At 34.7% G+C, this 14,733-nt stretch overlaps 1 protein-coding gene across 2 annotated transcripts in view; it reads left to right on the top strand.

Moving 5' to 3' along the window:
- LOC110115957 overlaps positions 1 to 4,742 on the top strand; it is a 28,640-nt gene extending 23,898 nt beyond the window's left edge. For both annotated transcript variants that reach the window (XM_020849374.2, XM_028694913.1), the window contains exons 14-16: positions 1,858 to 2,006; positions 2,086 to 2,370; positions 3,827 to 4,742. In XM_020849374.2, the coding sequence (XP_020705033.1) occupies positions 1,858 to 2,006; positions 2,086 to 2,370; positions 3,827 to 4,024 (632 nt within the window). In that variant the 3' untranslated portion in view covers positions 4,025 to 4,742. The remainder of the gene's footprint in view (positions 1 to 1,857; positions 2,007 to 2,085; positions 2,371 to 3,826) is intronic.
- Positions 4,743 to 14,733: the final 9,991 nt, after the last annotated feature.

Raw genomic sequence — 14,733 nt, 5'->3', positions numbered from 1 at the left:
TGTAAACCAGCACCAACACCAGTAGAACCTAATCTTAAACTGGGAGAAGCTAAAGAAGATCCAGATGTAGATAAAGGGGCCTACCAGAGACTTGTAGGGAAATTGATCTACCTCTCCCATACTAGACCAGACATAGCATTTGCTGTAAGCATGGTCAGTCAGTTTATGCAGAATCCAAAGCAGATTCGCATGCAAGCGGTAGACAGGATATTGCACTACCTTAAAGGAAGACTAGGAAAAGGAATTCTCTTTAAGAGAGATGGTGGAATGACCCTAGAAGTATACACGGATGCTGACTACGCAGGATCACCGGTTGATAGAAGATCTACCTCTGGGTATTGCACATTTCTTGGAGGTAACCTAGTTACATGGAGAAGCAAGAAACAGAATGTGGTGGCAAGATCTAGTGCAGAAGCAGAATATCGAGCTATGGCCTTGGGAATATGTGAGCTACTGTGGATCAAAATAATCCTAGAAGATCTGAAGGTTAAGTGGGATGAGCCCATGAAGTTACATTGTGACAACAAATCAGCAATCAGCATAGCCCATAAATCCAGTCCAGCATGACAGGATCAAGCACATAGAAGTGGATCGACATTTCATTAAAGAAAAACTAGACAGTGATCTAGTAAGTGTTGACCATGTATCATCAAAGGATCAACTTGCTGATTTCCTTACTAAATGATTGGACAGTCCTGTCTTTCTCCGTATGATTGACAAGCTGGGAATGACGGATCCATATTTCCCAGCTTGAGGGGGAGTGTTGAAATCCAGCCGTTCCTAGTGCAAAGGATCCGACGGACACAAAGATCAATCCGTGGGATACTCTCATGGATCATGCCATAATGAGGAACGAATTTAGGAAAGATTTTATTTTCTTATTTATATATTAAATCTGCAATTTATTATTTCCTCATTATAATATCTTGTATAGATCTATAAATAGGGAAGATTGTAATGAAAAAAGACAAGCTTTTCCCTCTCGAATTCTCGTTTTAACAGGTTACATCACCTTTAATCACGTTATCATAATAGTTGTACTTCAAATGGATGTATGCTTTTTCACTACCTCTAATTTGCACATGCACACTATACTTTTATGCCGGATCTTTTCTATTTCTTTTCGAGCTTTTCTCGGAACTCTAACCATTTTAGAAAATTTCACTGAAAAAAGATATCACAAGATGCAAATAAGTAGGAAAAAAAAACCTTAAATAAAGAAAGCAAAAAAGGTGAAAGTTTAAAAAAGAAAAAAAATGAAAATTGGGTTACCGGCAAGAAAATGAGAGGCAATGTAGGGGCAAGGTTGGGCAAAACAATGTGGTGGCATAGCACAGGAGTGACGGTTGGGTGGTTGGGAAGGATGAACGTGCGTGCATTTGGGTTCTTGGGGAGAGGAATAAAGAGGTCAATTTAGGTTTAGATGGAGTAAAATAATGATACGGGGCTTGGAGAATATATTTTATTTGTAAACTAATTTTTTTAAATCACCAAAACTTCTAAAATTAGGGGCATACGGGCCTTATTAGTTGTGTCGAGGCACACCTTAGCATTGGTGAGGCATTCGCCTCGTCAATGCTTGCATGAAGTGTATCCCTTAAGGCAAAATATTCCAAAAAAGCTGAGCCTTACCTCTTATTGCGTAATTTTAAACGTGGTTTCTAATATATCTCATCATTCGTCTAGGGCAACTGCAGTTGCCCTGATCCATGCAATATTCTAGAAATCTGGCTCATTGTTTTATGTTTTGTTGTTAACCTATTGTCCATTGACCAGAATACTAAACTCCGCTGTTGTTCACATATGAGAGATGTAAATTGAATTGTTAGAAGTAATGTGAAAACAATGTTTTCTCAGGTTACCACACACTTTATGATTGGTATCGGTCCATGGAAAGTGAGCACTTTCCAGATCCAACTGGACTACGAGCTCGCATGGAAAAGTGGACATTTGGACTCTACCCTGCATGCATAAAGTACCTGATGTCTGCATTTGACATACCAGAGGTAGTGTTTACTTTACATTGTTGGCATGCAATCCTTTATTGTTTTTCTTTGCTTTATTCTTGAATGATTTCCTTAACAGGTTATGGCTGTTACAAGAAAAACCATCTGTAAGAAGGGAATACAGTACCTTTCCAGAGGAGCATCTGTTATCTATTATGCTTCAACTTTCCTTTATTTCTGGGTATTATCAACTCCTGTTGTATCACTGATCTTTGGATGTTATCTGTACATCTGTATCAATTGGTTCCACATTCACTTTGATGAAGCCTTCTCATCACTTCGCATTGCTAACTACAAAGCTTTTACCCGTTTCCATTTAACTAAAAATGGCGACTTAGAAGTCTTCACCCTTGCAGTGGATAAGGTAAGATCATTCTTTTTTTTTTTTTCCTTTGGATAACCTAATTATAGTTTCTATTTTAATATATTTACGTGTGTGTGTGTTTTATGTTGGGTGTTGTTTAATAGATCTCTGTTTTGTTGAAGCAGCATTAGTATTTAATCATTAAAGTAGGGTTGTTAACGATCCTATCTTGAACCAATCCAACCTCCGTTTGAGATTTGTTCCAAGTCATTTGATTTGATCTTGGCCAAAGTCATGCCAATTGTAGAATTGCTCGACCCAATCTATATTCATGAGGATTTAAGCCAAAAATTGATTTGATTGTTAGTCTTTTTGGATGAATTACAACATCCATACAAGCATCTCTACATCTAAGTAGCATCCATTCATCTAGATAAGTATATATATAGTCATAAAAGCTTAAATGCAAAAATAATTTCTCATGATTATATTTATGCATGCATTCATACATTACATATGTAAACATTTTCCTCTGATCTCAAACTACTACAATTTCATTTAGCTTTGGCTCAATTCAAATTTGATCAAAGCGGAGATTGACTTAGTAGTTTGCTTGTTGATTTTGGCTAGTGCTTTATCTAAGCCAGAAACTGTTCAAATATTTTACATCTCCGGCCTTCGAGTAAATTCCTAGCCCAACCTGAGAATTTCTCCTTGGGTTTTGTTTTGTACCTTAAAATAGTAAGCCTCGCAAGCCCAACAGATGTTTGTGGTAAGGTATTGCTATTTTGCTAGTTGATGAAAGAATGAAATATTGTTATTTGTTTCGATAATGAATGCAGTGTTCTAATCAAACTATCTTTTCTTCTTTTTAAACTATTTCCGGTCGCAGAGAATTTTGGATCCGGGCCAACTTTCTAGTTGCTCAAATTCAAATGATAACCCCTGCTATGAAAGTTTCTTGCTCATTTCTATGAAAGTTGATAAGATCGCTGGTGCAAATGGTAGACCTATTTGCTAGTTAAAGATTTTCCTTCAAGCGTAGGTTTTTGCATTCATGGCATTGTAGTAAGTGAATATGGATAGTCTCCAATTGCCCCATCCCAACTCACTTTAAGCGGTTTTGATTGACTCCGCCATCTTCGGAGTAGTTTTGAAAAAAAATGGTGGAATCCAGCCCAACTACACCAAGTAGATTGCTTGATTGGCATGAGTAATTCCACCTATTAACATGGTAATTGGAGAAAATGCGAGTCTCTTGTATGATTGTTGGCCTCAATTTAATGTTTCAGTGTGCTTCAAGCAATAATGACTGATTACAAACTAGTCTTTCAAGCAACTATTTTTATTACATGTATATCAAAAATAGATGAGAAACCCCTAAGCATTGAACTCCATCGAATCTACTTTTTTTTATTTGTTTTCATCGACATTTGCTTTGATCGAATTTGACAGTCCTAACGGAACCTTTTCACTTGTGTATAGATTTCATTTGCTCTGAAATTTTTTTTTCCAGGTGCCAAAGGAGTGGAAGCTAGATCCAGACTGGGATGCAGAGCCAAAACAACCACTCCAGCTGAGCTACTTGAGGAGATTCCCCAGCAAATGGAAAGCTGCTTCTTCCGTCGATCCTATTAACTCTGTTAGGATAGTTGATCATTTTGTTATTCATCGGACTCCGACAAGTCCAAAATCAGCTCCCTGCAGTCGATAGCTTCTTCTCTTATCGGTCATGGCTTGTTTGTACATTCATTTACTAACTAGGTAAATCAGAGAATAGCAAAAAGAAGAAAACAGAAAAGAATCAAATTTGAAGATGAACATGCCAGTGTTAATTCATTTCAAGCAGATTCTGCTAACGGTAATATTTCAATCATTGCTGATCGAGCAGTAAAAACAACAAGCTGAAGCAATAATATAGCTGTGGTAATATTTTGATGGATTTGAACCGCCAGTTTGAGAAGGGAGTAGTCTGGTTTCCTCCTAATTTGAATTGCTTCCAAGTGCTTGCAGTGACTGCGTTGGAATGAAGAACATCAGGCAATGATCATAGTGGTAGAAAGTTTTTTTTTTTTTAATTTGCGGGTGATTATGTTAAAAGGCAAAATATCACCTTTCTTAGTTGTAGAAACTAGAAACGCCATTTATTTAAGAAATGAGCATCCATTGACTAAGACTTCATTTGTGATAATTTTTTTGTTGCTTTCTAAAACGATATTTTAGTACAAAAATTTCTTGAATTAGAAATTTTTGTACTAAAAAGTAGTTTTATAGAGTAGCAAAAAAGTTATTCCAAACGAATTCTAAAGTATATATTTAAGAAAAGATTTCTCTCTCTTTGATTGATTGCTGTAATATTTACATTGTTCAGGACATGTGACATTTGCAATGCAAGAAATGATGAGTGGAAATTAGAATGAACATTTTCTTCATTTAATTTGAAAAAAAAAACATTTGGTTTTGCATATATTGATCAAAATTTTGATCAAGAGTATTATTATGTTTATTTTGTGATGAATGTAAGATAAATATTGATTGATTTTTTGTTTATTATATTTATCTTGAACTTATTTAAAACAAGGGGTTGTTTTTTTTTTTTTGTGGATTTGGTTGTTTGCAAAATAAGCTCAAGTAAAATCAAAATGATTTTATTAGGTCATGCTATAGTGAAGGCTCTTGATAGGATCAATGGTGTGTTTAGGCTTTGTTTTGTACAATTAGGTATAAATTATTAATAAAAACAAAAGAATTGTATTATGAAATGTATAACATATTTAGAGGATAGATTTGATGCCTTGAGTTAAAAGTATTAGGGCAATTTCAAATTATAAGTTAGGGGTTTTTAATTAAAAAACAAATAAATTATTATATTGTTAAAAAATGAGAATACAAATTTTAAGCATTTTTGTAATCAATTAAGAAATCAAATATTAAGAGGAATAAAATTTAATTTTTGCTTATTATTTTTTGAAATAACTTTTTAATACAATTTTTTGACCTGAATATTTTTGTATTAAAAAGTTGCTTTTGAAAGCAGCTAAAAGATTAGTCCCAAAAGAAGTATGCTTTCTTATTACTTGTTAAAGCAGCTTCTTAATACTATTTTTTTTTTATTAAAAATCTACTTTAAGAAATAATAAAAAAGTTGTCTCATATAAAGCCTAAGATAATTTTTTGTGAAGAATACATGTTATCAGCAGAGGAGAATCAGTTTGCCTTGAGAGGGTTTCGACGCTTCTCATTTGTGAGAGAGGGCAAATTATTAGGTCCGGTCCGAATATCCAATAAAAAAATGGCGAATCTGATTTTTGGACGGACTGGCAATCTAACCGGTTGTCGAACTGGCCGGTCCGACTGTGTGAATGGTTTGGACGGATTAGCATTTGAAGGCGACGACGAGAACTTGCTGAGGAATCGCAACGGCAGCTGGCGAGGAGATGATGTCGTGACGAAGCGAGAAGGAGCCAGCAAGATGCTCTCTAACGTGGGATTTGAAATTTGTTTGATTCGGGTGAGTTTTAAACTCTTTAACGTTGAATTAAGGAGTGTATTTGAAATTATTTAAAATTTTACTCAGCTTTTTTATTTCTTCAAAGCAAACACCAAAAAAATAAATATGAGAAAAAAGAAATGAAATACACTCCTATTAAAATAGACCCTAAATAATTTTGAGATTTATAATATTAAGATTTTCTTCACTAGATTAGGGCTTGTCGAATGGTGTTTGATAGGTGAATTTGTAACGTCTCCAGACTTTTAAATTGGAAGAATTGTTCATTCATTTCTTAATTAATCCACCAGAACTACTAATATTATTTCAATAATGAAAAACTAGTGGAAGCGATCTCTAAATTCTTTATTCAATTTACAATTTCACTCATTTCATAAAAGTCATATACAATAGTCAAGAGGCCAATCAATACATCAACCTGTCATTCTAAACTCCTAATTTCAAAAGATTAAAATAAAATTCATAATAAAAGAAAGTCCAAGAAAGTTTGATGTCTCACTCCACTAGATTCTGCCCCTTCCTAAAAACATGTAAAATCATAGAGTGAGCTAATAATTCAATAGGGTATTAGAACCTATAATTGAAATCAGTACAAGACAATGAGATACAATATGCATGTCATCAATTCATTCAAGCAAGAGCAATGTAAACATATATCTATAAAACATGTAATAGTCAATATGAGCAATAACAATTAAAATCAGTACAAGCTGTATTGAACAATGATCAATAACCAGGTTAAGAATACGTAGGTTTTATCATTTCTATGCGCATCAGTTATAAAATAGTTTATATATTATTCTATGGAATCGATAAACCTGTCATTTACAAGCATTTATCCCTCTATATTTATCATATTCATGTTATATAGTATCTATGCATCTATATCATGTTCTATATATTTAGTGCAATGTATCCAATGTCAATAATGTCAATAATGTAATTCATGCATATATCATATGTCAGTGTATCTTGTAATCATATAATTCATATATATCATATGCTCTGTATCAATCTTATTATATAAATGTGCTCTTTATCAATCTTATCATATATCTATATCACTCATCTTATACTTTATGCATCTCACATTATATCATATCACTTATATCACTTATCATGTATGCTAATGTCATATGCATATGCAAGTAAGATAGAACATCCGACTACCTATTTTTCATATTTCCTGTTTTTGATCCTATAGACGAACCTACATGAGTCAGTCTCAATCATATCATTCTTGTTTCTAGGAATCAATCTCATATAATATATTACAAGTCATTAGTAAAGTGACTTTTATATAAGAAATTATCACTTTCTACCAATTGGCATATCATATTAGTCAATCTCCTTATACCTCCATGTTCGTATCAATTAGAACTACACTACAAACCTTATTTAACAAAAAACTCGTCAGTCGGTCCACTCTCTTGTATAGGATAACATATCTTTAACCAATTTGAATTAGTCAATCATTTTTTGCCAATCTTTCTTACTTACATACATTTCATATCATATAAACTATAATAGCCAACATCACATATAATCAGTACAATTACCAATATACTTATCAATATGCACGTAGTATGTAAAAAATACATATTACACTAAGTGAATAGTAAACATGTGCATATCATGTGTTCCATATATAAATACAACACATTCATTTCTGATCATTTTATAATTGACATTATACTATCCAATTCAATTAAATTGGCATACAAGCAAAATCACAAGTGAAATTTCAACATTAATCAATCAAAATGCTCAGGATGATGATATCTATCACATATAAAAGTTATACGATAGATAATAACTAGAATGAGATATATTACATTTTAAGTATATTTACGAGAAATCAAAATCACTGAAAATATAAATAGGATTCAGATTACCTACCACAATCAGAACCATTTTCTCAATTGGAGCGACAGACAAAAATGATCGAGAATGAACTTTATTTCTTCTCCTCGATCTCTCACCCTTTCTCTCCTCCTTCTCTGACAAGGCATGCAAAATTAGGGAGGGATTTCTAGGGTAAAGGCTTAATGAAATGAAGCTTCAGACCTAGTGTTATACACTTAATTTCCCAGCGTTGCAATGCTTAATTCCCCAGTGCCGCTACTCTCCACTCCCCAGCATTGATGCGCTCCAAAAAAATCTTTCAGATTCTTCCAGAATCTCTTCACCCACGATCGAGTTGCTAAGCCCCAGAGCTATAATGAACGTCATAAAAAATTTTGGTAAATTTTTGTTAATCTAATCTAACTTTAATTTGATTAGCAATTATAAGTTTTAGAAAGTTTAATGGGATTTTTAGTAATCATGAATGGGGTATGATAAGTGAAAAGCTAGGTTGGGGAAAATTGCTCTGCAGGCGCCAACATTGGCAACGCCGCGACATTGAGCTCTCAGGAAAATGGAGAAAAAATGGGGCTTTGGGTGTGCTCTGCGGCGCCGATCGAGTCTCAAGTAAGGATATTCTAGAAGATTCTTTGGGAGTACGGTGGCACTGGGAAGCTGGGCACCACAAGGCTAGGTCAATTTAGTAAATTTTTAATGAAAAAACTACAAGTGTTAAGAGCATTTCAGAGTTATAAAATAACTAAAACTATTTTTGCCCAATTCCTTTCACCCAACCCTAGCTAGAGAAGAGAGGAGAAAGGGATGAGAGAAGAGGAAATATAAAGAGACAGAATTTTTTAGAGGCTAAATCTTGGGTTTTGTTCATCGAGCTAGTTAGAGATATTCTAGAGCATGAGATAGACTTTTGAACCCCTATCTTTGATTCAATATTGTTATTTTACAAAACGTTATAGCTTAAAATATATTTTTCTTGAATTTCATGAAAGTTTCACTACGTAACTTTTTATATGTTGTTGCATGCTTTATTCTGAACATTTTGATTATAAGAAATCGGATTTTCATCAACTTGTTTTTTCCATGCAAATTTCTTAGTATATGAGCCAATTGAGATTTTTATGGTGATTGCAGTAGTTATATAAATGTCTTAAAATGTTTATGTGAATATTTCTTTGAAGTTGAAAATTGATAAGGTAAAAACTCAATGGGTATCATGTTTAACAAGTATCGTGGCTTTTAATTGCAAATTTATGCATTACACAAGCATTACATTGAAAAGTACAATTCAATTATTGATTCAGTTGCATTTACACTGTTCATAACATGATAATAGAGAAGTTTTAATATGTGGAAAAGTGCACTCTTTGATATGTGATAAGTGCCCTACGCCATTTGCCTAATGTAGATGTGGGGAGGGATTACGACTCCACTTGTTGAAGGCAGATGTGGAAGGTTATGTAATATGGTATGTACTCTTCTAGCCCCATCTACCTAGTGCAAATGTGGGAGAGATTCTGGCCCCATTTTCTATATGCACGGGGTGTGAGAGCTAAAAATATATGTATAAGTTAAAGTGGAGTTATAAGCAGGCATTGGGACATGTGCATTATAATCATTACATTGCATTTGTATTAATGAAATAAGTATAAGTAATAATCTGAAATGAATGTTGAAAATTCTAAAATTTTGATTGAACTCTAATAAAATATGAAAGTCAAGTGCAAGTGAATTTCTGAAAACAAGTATTCTATATCTAAAAACTTTTGTCGAAGTGACTTTACAAGTAAGTAAAAGTTTTAAGTATGCACTGAAACCTCAAAATGTTATGTTTTATTAGTGCTTAATTTATTTTTTATTACCTTTTTATTATATTTCAATTTCTCCTTTCAATTCGGATATTGATGTCTGTGACAGACTACTGAGCTGGTTGCGCTCATTCTGTTACTTCTAATATTTCAGAAAAAGTTAAAAGGTTTAGCGAAGTAGATCAGGTGTAGTGGCAGGATCTTTGCGATCTAACTAGCAAGGTATTGATTTTTGTAATCCAGTTTTACTATTTTGATGTATAGACATTCCTGATCTGGATTATTGTAATAATGTTTTGATGAAATGAAATTTATTTCTATTGCTTTTACAATTTAAAATATTAGTAACTTTGTTGTTATTGATGTCTGAGATTAAATCATAGGTTTGAAAAACCATTCTTTTAATTAGATCATAGGGCATCACAACAGCGGACACTCAATTCCCCCATTTTCTCCATTTTTCTTAGAGCTTGAAGCCGGGGCACCACCAATCCCAACACTGTGGCGCCCACAGAGCAAAATCTAAAAATTGGAAATTAGGCTATTACAAATTTTTTATGTATTAATTGGACTATACCATTACTGGTGAAGCTTGTCTTTAATTGCCTGAGCATGAAATTTAATATGTCCCTAATCATGAATAAAAATGGTTCAAGCTTGTTTGTATTCAAATAAAGTTTGAACATTATTCAAATGTGATTTGTACATAGTTTTAACAATGTTTGAAAATGATACGAAGAATCTTCAAATATGGTTCTAATTATATTTAAATTTTGTTTGAACAAGGTTTGAATATGATTCGCACAAATAAGGTTCGAACAGTGCTCTAACATATTTTGAATATGGTTCAAACATAGTTTACCTGATAGTAATTATAATAGAATGTAATTTAATAGCCATAATACATCATATGATAAGATTGATATGGCAGAGTGCAATTAAAATATCTATAATATATCAAATTATTAGGTAGATACGAAGGTAGATACAACTGAATGCAATTCAATTGCTATAACATAATAGAGTTTAGTCTAAGAGATATAGAGCTAAATGAATAAAAAGGAATATGTTTATCAAATTTGTGATAAATGTCGCTTGATTCGTAGGCGGGGGCGAATTAGAGTCATTTGTTCCAATTTAGTTTTTCTTATAATTTACCTATGGAACTATAGATATATATTATTAAGAAATAAATATATATGTAGACAATCTCTGGAGTATTCTATATGATCAAAAGTAAAGTTTTTTCTTGTCAAGTATATGATGTATTATATCGCTTACTTTGCAGGCTCCATGGCAAATTAAACATAGAATACTTATAGATATTTATGCAAGTGTTAGACAATTTTTTGTTAAATTTTCAAATGTCATATCTTATGATAGATTTAGGAACCTCATCAGTGCTAGCCCTTCTCCACTTCCAAGTAACTTTGGATGAAAAAATCTCTTTAAGTTTTTCTTGTCAGGTATATGATATGTTATATCACTTACACTCTGCAGTTTTCATCGAAAATTAGACATAGAATGCTTATTAGACTCTAAATGTAAGTTCTAAAATATTTTCAAATGCCTTAACTTATGATAGATATAGGAACCTCATCAATGCTGACTCTCATCCACTTCGAAAGTAACTTTGGATGAAAAGGTTCCTTCCTATTGTCAATTAACTTTGACATCTAAAACAAATTAGGAAAGTACTTATAAAATGAATTCATAATTGTCTGCATGATCTACACTAGAGTGCAAGGGGGTCAAAATCATAGAATGTCATTATCTTTTCTGGTAGTGAGATCTTACATACCTTCTAAAGTATTTTATTCTAATTTATTAAAAAATATATGAGGTTTGCATTAGCCAAAAGCTTCCAAAGCTTTTTCTCCTCTCTAACCTTCCTTTTTATTTAGCTAGTTGTATGTAGAGTTTATCGCTCTATAATACTAATCAAATAATTCATTTACGACAATGATGTATGCTTCATAGATCTTTGATCACAATATATATTTTTTCGAATGACGAGTGTCAAAGCTTATGCAAAATTATAACATATGTCGATCTCAAATCTAAATGCTCATGTAGAACTCAAGTCCCTCATTCGCAAGACTACTCATGAACTGATAATCTGCAATGTAGTTGTATTATCATATCTCAAAATCTAATTGACTGTCATTCAACCAACCTAATTAAGAGCTTAAAAAACAAACATTTTGCAATTTAGAGGCCCATCAAGTATATTATGGCACAACGTCCAAAATCCTTGTAACAAAAAAGGCATGCAATTAATCACTATATATACCCAGAAAAACAACCTGCATATAAGATTATTGCTATAATCATCATAACAAACTGCTATGATCAAATACTTATGATGTAGAACTATATGCTAAATCGGAAACTTGCACAAAATATTTAAGAACAATTTCAGATTTTCATTATTAGCGATTAAAACAACAACGTAAAACAAATAAACGGTTACTTCCGCTTAGGCTAAGCCACACAAGAGACTAGACGGAGTCAAAATACATAGGAAAATTAAAGCATTGCATTGGAGTAGCTTCCAACTTGACCACGACATAACAATGAAAGCTAATAACAAAGAAGTAACAAACCTACTAATACTACTGGATGGCGATTGGTGGACACAATCTCTCGCTTGAACAAATCTCAATAAAGTAAGTCGAATTTGAAAGTACGTGAATCAAGGAGGAAGATAACCTTCCCGGAGGGACATTGTGCAAAACCACGTACCAATCTTTGATCCTCTTCGACAAGCACTACGGGAAGAAGAAATCTCTAGGGATTCGCCAAGGGTTGAGATCAAACCGACGACATAAAGTGGAGAAGATTCATGATGCCTTGGCCGTTGGTTGGAGATCGGAATCATACTTTGAGTAGACCATGAATCACCATCGGGTATAGAGAGAATGCCGAAAGAAAGAGAGCGAGGAAGGTGGCGGTGGGGAAGGTGGAGGCTAGGGTTAGGCAATGGCTAGATGGGATGAAGAAATAACATTATATTTCCATAACAAAAATTATTCTCAAATTTTAAGTGAAAGTGGAGGGAAAAATCTGAGATTTGAAAAATTAAAACCATGGAATTAAGAGCTTTAATGGAGCATTAAAGGAGGGGGAGCCATGTGGGTGGCCGGCGGCATGTTGAGAGGGAATGGGAGTGGGTTATGTGGAGAAAACAAAACTCTTTCCTATTTGGCTCCTTTAATTTAGGAAAAGAAAAACTCCACCCAAATCAAATTTGAATTATGTCATGAAAGAGGTTTAATACTTTCCTAAAATAGCTCTCCAATTTAGGAAACTTTTGAAATTCAAATTTTGAATTTCAAATGAAGAAAATAATTTCCCAAATAACTTGAACTCTTTAGGCGAGCATCAAGGTGACATCAATTCCTCATCCATGGAGGCAACCATGGTGACCGGCGGTGAGCATGGATTGGGATGTGGGTAGAAAACAAATTTAATGGAGAAGATGGCTTGGATTGGTGGGTAGGTTGAAGTGAATTTTGGTGGTAGGGGTTATAGGATGGTAGGCGGTGGTGGGAGGGGCCGGCGGTGGAAATGGAGGATAAGGGAAGAAGGAAGAAGGGAAAATCATGAGCCACCGGCGGTGACTGTTGGGTACGACGGGTGGCCTCTCCTAGGCTCCACCTAGCTCTCAACCTCTCTCTCAAGCTCTCACAAAAAGAAAGCTTCAAGAAGACCAATGCAGGAAAAATTTGTAATATCATTCATTAACCATCAAAAGTACAAGATGAAGGCTATAAATAGCCTAATACAATGACATAAAATAAAAGACTAAAATACCCTCGAGGGGCTACAAGACTCAATCCCTCAAACAAGGGTAAAAAGGGAAAAAGCAGAAATAAAATACATCAAAATAAAATGACCATACTAAAATCAGAAATACATCGGGCAGATCGTGGCCGTAGATCTACGGCCACGTCGACGGTAGACTTTCCAACTGATGTCCCCATCATTCTCCCGGGGTGGGAGAAAACTCGACTCCGTCGAGTAAGAATCTCTCTCGTAAAGCTCCAAAGCATCTGGGTCTATCCGCTGCAGCTCCTCGCGGTCTATCCACGTGTCCTCCGATTCAGGTTTTCCTCTCCACCTGATCAAGTACCTTCTCCTTCCACCTTCCTTTGTAGAGATAATGTCATCACTCAAAACTATGTCCACTTTATCAGCCATGGGTAGTTTGGGAATGGTAGGAAGTGGGGGCAAATTCAGGTTTTCCAATGGTGGGGTTATATCAGGCTGTTGCAAGAATGGGTTGGGTGGATTGAAATCAGGGCCTTCGTGAGCAATTAGATCCTCAAAGTCGGGATGATGTTGAAATCCTCGAGGAGGTCTACCTCGTATGCATTGTCATTGATTTTCCTTAATATTTTGAAAGGCCCAGCACTCTTGGCGTGTAGCTTCTTAACAGTTCCTTGTGGGAACTGTTCCAGACGGATCCGCACCATCACGGAGTCACCCACTTTAAAAGTTTTAAATCAGCATATAACTTGTAATCTTTGTTGCTCTTTTCAATATTTTGTGCAATTTCCTTATGCAGTTCATGCAGATGGGATGCGAATGCAGATGCTGACTTAGAAATCCTATACCTAGAACTCATAGGAATCAAATCTAATGGTTGTCTAGGCTTAAACCCGTATACAATCTCAGAAGGACTTAGACCCGTGGTTCGGTTGACAGAATTATTGTATGCAAACTCAGCAGTGGGTAGGATAGTGTCCTAGTCTCTAATATGATCCCCTACCAAAGAACGCAGTAAGTTTCCCAAACTTCTGTTAACTACTTCTATCTGACCATCCGTCTGTGGGTGAAAGGCAGTGGAAAATTGTAGCTTAGTACCCATCTTCATCCACAGGGTTTTCCAGAAGTAACTAGTGAACTTAACATCTTGATCCGATACAATGGTTTTGGGTAAACCATGCAAGCGGACGACCTCATTAAAGTATAGCTTGGCGATGTGAGAGGCATCAGATGTTTTGGAACATGGGAGGAAATGAGCCATTTTGGAAAATCGATCAACAACCACGCATATGGCATCATTCCTTCGCAGTGTCTTTGGCAGGCCTAAAATAAAATTCATACTGACGTCCTGACAAGGACAACTAGGCACAGGTAACGGAGTGTAAAGCCCAGTGTTCTGTTTACGTTGCTTGGCTAATTGACACGTGTGACACCTAGCAACCATTCTACCAACATCTCTCTTAAGGCTCGGCC

Source organism: Dendrobium catenatum, unplaced genomic scaffold (genome assembly GCF_001605985.2).
Source record: "Dendrobium catenatum unplaced genomic scaffold, ASM160598v2 fragScaff_scaffold_594, whole genome shotgun sequence".
NCBI classification, from domain to species: Eukaryota; Viridiplantae; Streptophyta; class Magnoliopsida; order Asparagales; family Orchidaceae; genus Dendrobium; species Dendrobium catenatum.
Note: the sequence above shows the minus strand (reverse complement) of the source record. Positions and strands in the feature narration are given on the sequence as shown.